We start from the raw sequence: 7,640 nt of genomic DNA on the forward strand, positions 1-7,640 counted from the left end.
TGTCCCAGTGACCTGGGACAAAGCACGCAGGACTCAGATCCTGGTCACTCTGGGTACTGTTGGCGGGGGGTGATTGTGGAACTCTCCAAAACCGAGGCACAACCTGAACACCAGGACACCAGAGAATGAATACAGGGGCTTGTTTTCTCCTCATACAAGCAGGGAGGGGTCTTCCTGAGCGACCTTCCAGAGAGTTAGAATTATAATCTTGGCGTGCAGAGGGAGGTCTCTCCCATGGGGGTCTTGCTCTGGGTCCTGAGGTCTCTTTTCACCCTAGGGCTGGGCCCATCTGGGGTCTCAAGTCAGTCCTGGGGTTCCAGGAGCCAAGGCAGCCCTGCACTGGGCCCCCCAGTGGGCAGTAGGTCTCTGTAGGTCAGAGATGGGGGCACCAGAGCCAGGCTGCGGGGGGTGAGGTATTGGAATTTGAGTATCAGGTGCAAGAGTGTCAGGGCTCGGGACCCAGGCACTAATTCCAGTTGAAGTCTCAGGTCTGGAGCATTCTTGCCGTCATATTTGGGGAACAACATGGAGCACTGACAGTAGGGGCTGGGGCATCAGAACACCAGCCTTCTGCCTCGGGGCTGAGATGACAGAGTCTGGCATCAAAGGCCCAAGTATCAGGTGTCCATATCCCCACTGTCTGGTCCTAAGGATGCAGAGGTCGCAGGACTGGGGTGCATGTCCTCGGGGATCCAGGCTGTCTTCTGGGAGGCAGGGCCTTGGCCTGGTGCTGCTGGCTGAGTGGCTCCTGTCAGGGCTGTGAGCCCCAGACGTGTCTGCAACAGAGAAGCACTTTGGAGCAGGTGGGTGGACCTGGTGGCTGCTCAGGGTTTTAAGGGAACTGAGGAGGGGCTGCGGGGCTGGGTGGGGTCTCACATGTTGCCCTTTCTGTGGCGCAGGAGCACGTAGGCAAGCATGACCGCAGCTACCACCGCAAGGCCTCCGAAGATGATGCCCAGCAGCACCGCGTAGCTCCGCCCTGGCGGGGGCGAGAGTGTAAGGGCAACCTGGGGCAGAGGGCTCACAGGCACAGGGGCAGGTGTGGGGGCGGGCATCCTCACCTGGCTGGCACCTTGGGGTGGGCGTGGACCAGGTGCCGTCGGCTTGGCAGGTGCTGATCCCTGCCCCCTCCAGGCTGTAACCATCATTGCAGTGGAAGCTGACGATGGAGTCCATCAAGTACCTGTTGCCCTCCTTTTGTCCATTGGAAGGGGGGCCCAGTCGGCCGCAGGACACCACTGGGGCAGAGTAGAGTGCAGATGACAGGCCTGAGCTGATAGCCACCTTGGGTGGCCCGCAGTCGGCCTGGGGGTATTGTCCCAGGGCAAGCTGCCCCCTCACTTCATCCCTGCCCCTGCCCGCCCTCACCTGGCTGCAGGCTTTGCACACGATGCTGGTGCAGCTGGTGAGCCACCCGTGTGGTGTTACCCATGCTCAGGCTGCCAGTAGCCATCACGTCAAAATTGCAGAAATGATCGTCCCCACATAACTTGGCAGCTTCTTGTGCCTGGCTGGGGCTGAGGGTGGTCTCGCCAGGGAAGAGGGGTTCAAATGTGGGGTCATGCTTGGGTTGGTACAGGAAGTTGTGGACCAGGAACCAGGAGTCGTAGGTGAGCAGGGAGGATGCGTTGTGCACTGCCCCTGTGAGACACAGGCAGGCCCGGCTGGGTGTGGTGGCCAAGGGTTGGGGTCTCCCCTTGGTCCACAGCCCCTGCCTGTGCATGCTCCCAATACCCCACCCTCTCTGCCTGGCATCCATCATAGGTTACTCACAGTCAGCTCCAAACTGGAACAGCTCCCGGGGACTGGTGCTGGGGGACAAGACCTGCCCACTGCGGAGGGTGAAGTCGTCTGTGGGGTCATTGTTGAGAGTCCCAAGGAGGCCACGGGTGTGGGTGAGGAACTTATCAGGCAGCAGGACGGACACACTCAGGAATGGGCCCTGCACGCTGACCTCCATGCCAGCCCCCGATGCCAGCATGACAGACACCCTGTCACTGGCAGGCACTGACAGAAACATACCTGGGCACAGGTGGGGATGGGCCAGGGTCACCCACTGTGGGTACTGTGCCCCGCTCTCCTGCAGCCCAGGACAGGGTGGTCATCACCTGCAGATTGTGGGGTGGGAGAACCTGCAGGGAGGCATCCCCAGGGCCAACCCTCTGACCAGGACACCCCACTATCCCCAGTCAGAACCCCCGGCTTTGCAGGGAATCTCCATGCTGAGGTGGCACATGGGAGTCCTTCCTGCCTAGGCCCTGCACCCTCAGGGGTCACCCATCCCAGCTGGGAACCACTTCATTCATCCGGTTCTCTGAGGCAAGAGCTGCCATGTCTGAGCTGTATCTTAACTGTGCAGCCAGCTTCCTTATGGTGGCTTTGACTGACTACAGCACAGGGTGGTGCTGTGGAGACCAGCAGCAAGAACCGCCAGGGCCAATCCCCTGCGTATGGCTCCCAGCCTCCTTCGGGCTATATGTCAGGAGGGCATGTCCCACTGTCCCAGCCTCTCAGGGCTCTGACTAGCCCCATGGATACAATGTGGGCATCTCTGTGGCTGTAAAGGTCTGAGATCAGACCTCTGACTGGGCCCAAGATATTTGTGGGCAGGGCCATAGATTCACCCACTGGCATGCTGTGCCGGGCCATCTCCCAGCCCCAAGAGGCCTCCGTCTGCACGTGAGTCCTGGACAACCCTTGGCCTTCGGCCAGGGCTGGGGACAGGAGTGAAGGCCCAGGGCTGGCCTCAGCTGCCCGCAGTGGGGGGAAGGAGGCCAGGGCAGCCTGGGGTCTGCTGGGTGGGACACTCACCCTTCAGGTCCATCCAGCTCTGCTCGGCAAAGCTGAGCACCTGCTGGTTCAGCAGCACCTCTAGCTCCTCTGTCTTGTTGGCCAGTCGGACTTCCACCACATCTGAATTGCCCTCCTGGATGGCCACCGCAGTCAGCCCTGTGCCTCGCATCTGCGTGCCTGTGGAGATGGGTGCAGAGTGGGACCATGTGTCTCTAGCCTCTCACCCCGATGACCTGGTGCCCCCCATGGCCTCTGGCCTCACCATCGGGCATTGTCCCAGGCTGGGCCCGAGCCTGCACCCTCAGGTCAGTCAGCGCTGCCTCTAGCAGCACATACTCGCCACGCCCATTGAACGTGAAGCTGGTGCCATCGAAGGTCACAAAGTGCGGGTCTCCAAAGGCAGAAGCTGGGGTGAGAGCAGAGGGTCAGGCAGGCGCACCCAGCCTGGCCGGCCCGAACCTCCCGGGCCCAGGCAGAAACCCACCCAGGCGCGAGGGCTGGTAGTTGCGGCAGTCACTGGAGGGCCGCAGCTCCATGTAGCGGGAGCAGTTGGATGCCCAGAGGCAGCAGTAATAGAAGCTGAGCACATCGTAGAGCCAGTGTGACATGCCGGGCACGCGGGGAGGCGTGCGGAATGGGGGTGCGCCCCAGTCATGGCCGCGGTCCGGGGTGCTGCCGCTGCTCGAGTCAGCCGTCAGGAGCTGCGTGCCGTCTTCTGTGTAGCAGCACTGCTGGCCCGAGCCATATCGGGGGCTGCAGTGTCAGCAGGTTAGAACTGCGGTCAGGAGCCTGGCTCAGCCCTACACTCCACCTTGCCGTCCCTGCCTGGATGCTCACCTGGCCTGCACGGAGCGCACACAGTGTATGGCCCCCGGGTGGTAGGTGCACACGCTGCCCTGCTCCATGTCACAGCCATAGTCCGTCTGCAGAGTGGCACGTGGCTGTCATCTGCTGGTCTTGAGATCTGCCAGCCCCCTCCCCAAAGCCCACCCTGCAGGAGCCCACAGACCCCAGCCCCACCTCCTGGGAGCCTCTGCCTCCCTCTCCACCCCCGTGCTGTCCCTTCTCCTGGGCCCTGATGCGGGCTCACATGGAAGCGGCCAGAGTCGGCCCGGGCCTGCTCCAGGGTGCAGGGGCAGTCAGGCAGCTCGTCCAGGAATTTGGGCAGCTGGTTCTCCAGGTCCTCCCAGGCCTGGCACTGCGTGCTGGCCCAGCCCATGGGGTCTGCCCGGAAGTCATCACCCAGATGCCAGGCCAGCGCGTGGTCGTTGGTCCAGAGTGCCTGCACATCCCTGAGTGGGACAGTATTTGTGCTGGGGGTCGCACTGCCCCTCGGCCGCCCCACTCCCCACCCCACCCTGGCTTCCTGGGCAGGCACAATGGGTGGTTGACAGGCAGCTGGGCCCAGCCCCTCCTCTGCATCCCCACCCTTACTTCTTTCCAGCGTAGTTCTTGCTGTCGATGATCCGAAGTGCACCCACTCTCCATCCCTGGTAGTCGGCAGGAGCAGGCTTTGGAGTGAAGGTGAAGAAGCCAGAGTTGGGGATGTTTGTGGCCAGGGGGTACAAGTATGACCACTTTGCTGTCCACTCCTCTGAGTATGGCTTCCCTGAGGAAGAAGAGGCCTTGTTAGCCCCGGTGCCCCTCTGGGGACCCTCAGAAAGGCAAGGGACCTGGCCCCTGACTTTGGCACTTGGAGTAGCCTGATGGGCGGAGAGACGAGAGGGTGGTCTGAGTAGGAGGGACTGCCTGCTGTTCTGGTAGGGGCTCTAGTCTAAGTGACCACCACCTCCCCCCAACTCTAGGGTCCCTGTCCCTGCTCCAGGTCAGGCCCAACCATGCAGGGCTCAGAGACGTGGGTCAGAGCAAGCTGCTTCTGTGTCCAGCACATGTGTCGCCCAAGGAGCTGGGTTCCATGTGGCAGCTCCCCTCCCAACTGCCTGGCCAAAGAGATGTCCTTTCCTCTCCCTCACCCCCTGCACACCTTCCTTCTGATCCCTCAGCCCCACCTGGAAGCTCCCTCTTCCCCCCGTGACTCCCTTTCTCCCACCCTTGAGAACCCAAGCTCCTGAGGTACCCGAAGCCCTCGGCAGACCTCACCTATCTCCTCATAGCCCCACAGCTCGATGGTGACAGCCTGGGTGGGCAGTGCTTCTGGAAGCCAGGTCAGGCTGAGGTTGCCGGTGGCATTGGAGGTGCCATAATACTGCCAGTATGTCTCGTTCACCAAATGGCTCTTCTCTGTCATCGACACTTTGTTGGGGTGCACTGGGCAGGGGGGAGGGGGGAGTGAGGGTCCAGGGCTGCAGGGGCCTCCCAAGGACAGGGCACCACAGCAGCTGCATGATGGTCTCGCCCGGATCCTCAGGGCAGAAAAGGACACTCCCTCCATCACCCAGGCCTCTGGTCTCTGATCAGCTTTCTCTCTGTCTTGCCCTGGCCTGGCTGAGCTGAGCAGGCAGGCACTAGTCCTCTTCAGTGGGGGACCTCTGCAGCCCCCACTCACTCTGGGCTGGGACCGCTGTCTGGATGCTGGGGTGGGGAGAGGAGCTGAAGGTGTCCCCATCCTGTGATCGGGCCACTCTGGGGACTGGTTCAGCCAGAGTGGCAGGGTACAGGTGCGCCAAGTCTCGGTGTGCATAGATTAGCCCTGGGGAAAGTCCCTGTGGGTGTAGGGTGTTGGTGGGAACCCGGGGTGAGGGCTTACCAGCCAGCCAGGTGCCTGAGCGAGGGAAGGAACGGCCATTGTCCAGCGAAATGGTGAAGGGGATGCGGCCACTCTCATAGAGCAGGGGCGACACGCAGTGCACCTGCCCAGAGGAGTCCACGTGACCGAGTGTCTGGATGCTCTCCTTAAACCTGTGGGACAGTGGTGGTAGGAGGGGCTGGGTCAGTGCAGGCTGACCCTCTCAGAGGCCCGGCCTCCTGACGTCCTGGGGAACCCATCTGTGCCCTCCTGCCTGTCCTCGGTCTGAGGGGCTCCACTCAGCCAGCCATGGGTCTGGGCTCCCGGCAGCATGGGATGGGGTGTGGGGCCCTGGTGGCCGGCCCCTCAGGCCTCCCACCTGCAGATCACCCCGTCTGTGGGGCTGAACGTCTTGAAGTGCTGCACCACAAAGTCCTTGCCGCCCATGATGGAGCCCGAGTAGGGCGAGATCTCCAGGCAGAAGTCATGGAAGTCTGAGCAGCAGGTGCCGAGGCCAGAGCAGGTTGGGTGGCAGGAACATGGCCCGGTCAGGGACCCACAGCGCATGGAGCAGCTCTCCTGGGCATCTGGAGGAAAGGGCCCGAGTGGGCACTGGCCAGCTGCTTGTGCACAGCACCTGTCTCTATTTCCCGCACAGGCCATTAGAGAGTAGCATCCCCAGGAGGACGCCAGCCAGGAATCGCACTGGCCACCACGTAGGCACAGTGGAAAAACACAGGGCCCATGGGGCTGGGAAGAGCTTCATATAGATCATCTGGCTGTTGCCCAGCCTAAGTGGCTAGGATGCAGCTAGAAGAGATGACCGTACACTCAGCCTTGCATGGTCAGGAGAAGCCCCCAGGCATGATGGACCTTCAGTCACCGAGTCCTACATCTCAAAGGGTAGGAGTCCTCAGAGGGCCACTGTGGCCTGAGCCCTCGACATGGTGGTTCTGGGACCTCTCTCGATTCCCTGAGGTATCTGTGGACAGCATGCCTTCCTGGGGCCCCACAGCCTGGGGAAGGACCTCTGTTGCTGTTCTGGGCTGGGATCTGGGCATGTGGCTGCTAGGAGTCCCATCTGAGGCCCAGTAGGGAGTGGTTAGTGTCTGGGCAGAACCTGACCCATCTTACTCTCAGGGTCAAAACTGAGACTCCAAAGAGAACCCTACCCTTGAGGAAGGGAAGGGGAGAGGCCAGAATGCTCCTTTCCTTTTCAGGGATGAGGGACATTCCCAGCAGGGGCCCAGTAGTGGGAAGAGGGGTGTGGGGGGGGTGCACCATGAGCAGCTGTGGATGTCAGGCCTAAGCCATCTCCTGCAGGCCATGGGACCTGCGGCAGGGCCTATTGTCAGGAGCTGGAATGGAGGACGGGTTAGAGGGAGTGGCTGAGGGGAGGGGTTTGCAAGCACCCAGGCAGGGTCACACATCCCACCTGGCTCTTCCCCACCCTCTCAAAGGAGGCCAGTTGAGGGCTAGGCCTGGGCCTGAGCCGGCCCCACTTGACTAAGTGCGGTGCCAGGCACTAAAGAGTGACTAAATATTTATTGGCCAGGAGGAGATGGCTCGTGGGTGTGGGGAGGAGGCTGAGACGCTGTGAGAGAGATAAGTGAGGGAGGGCAGGCGGAAACAGGGGTGAGGGTGGTCAGGGGCCCAAATTCTGGCTCAGTAGTTCGAGACTTCCCCTCGACTTTCCGAGGTTCCACCCCACCCTTATGAGGACCCACAGCCCTAGCTCCCCACACACAATCATACCCTCCATCAGGGCTGGGGTGCAGACCGAGGGCTCTGCCGGTCTCCCAGCCTCCCTCCCAGCTCCCAGCGGGTTTCGGGTGGGCACGGCCCAGACCTTACAATCCTGTTGGTGGCCCCTCAACCATGGGCCCTCAGAATCTCTCCCCCCAACCCCCTAAATACAGCCACAGATGGCCTGACAGATGGACAGAGGCTGAGTCCAGAGGGGGTCTGGCCTGGCTGCTGCAGGCAGTTGGTCAGACAGATTGGGTACAGAGGATAGGGGGCATACCTGCTGTGGGCCCAGGGCCTGGGCCAGGGGCTGTCGCCAGCAGCAGCAGGACCCAGGGTAAGAGGGCCGGCTTCATGGTGCGGCCTGTGTCTGCAGCGCAGTGGCTCCGAGGCGGCGGCGGGACGAGTGAGCTGA

At 61.9% G+C, this 7,640-nt stretch overlaps 1 protein-coding gene across 1 annotated transcript; it reads right to left on the bottom strand.

Moving 5' to 3' along the window:
- Nucleotides 1-516: 516 nt before the first annotated feature.
- Nucleotides 517-7,626, bottom strand: SUSD2 (sushi domain containing 2). Its single transcript, XM_008069107.1, has 15 exons — nucleotides 7,506-7,626; nucleotides 5,859-6,066; nucleotides 5,501-5,652; nucleotides 4,894-5,061; nucleotides 4,228-4,402; nucleotides 3,884-4,085; nucleotides 3,631-3,716; nucleotides 3,278-3,546; nucleotides 3,056-3,199; nucleotides 2,812-2,970; nucleotides 1,774-2,022; nucleotides 1,369-1,641; nucleotides 1,062-1,238; nucleotides 877-979; nucleotides 517-776 (listed from the first exon to the last, which is right to left on the bottom strand). Exons 1-15 carry the CDS (start codon nucleotides 7,579-7,581, stop codon nucleotides 752-754), a joined length of 2,466 nt encoding a protein of 821 aa, XP_008067298.1. The 5' UTR covers nucleotides 7,582-7,626; the 3' UTR covers nucleotides 517-751.
- Between the last annotated feature and the right edge of the window lie 14 nt (nucleotides 7,627-7,640).

Source organism: Carlito syrichta, unplaced genomic scaffold (assembly GCF_000164805.1).
Source record: "Carlito syrichta isolate Samal-C Ts95f unplaced genomic scaffold, Tarsius_syrichta-2.0.1 Scaffold311810, whole genome shotgun sequence".
Lineage (NCBI taxonomy): Eukaryota > Metazoa > Chordata > Mammalia > Primates > Tarsiidae > Carlito > Carlito syrichta.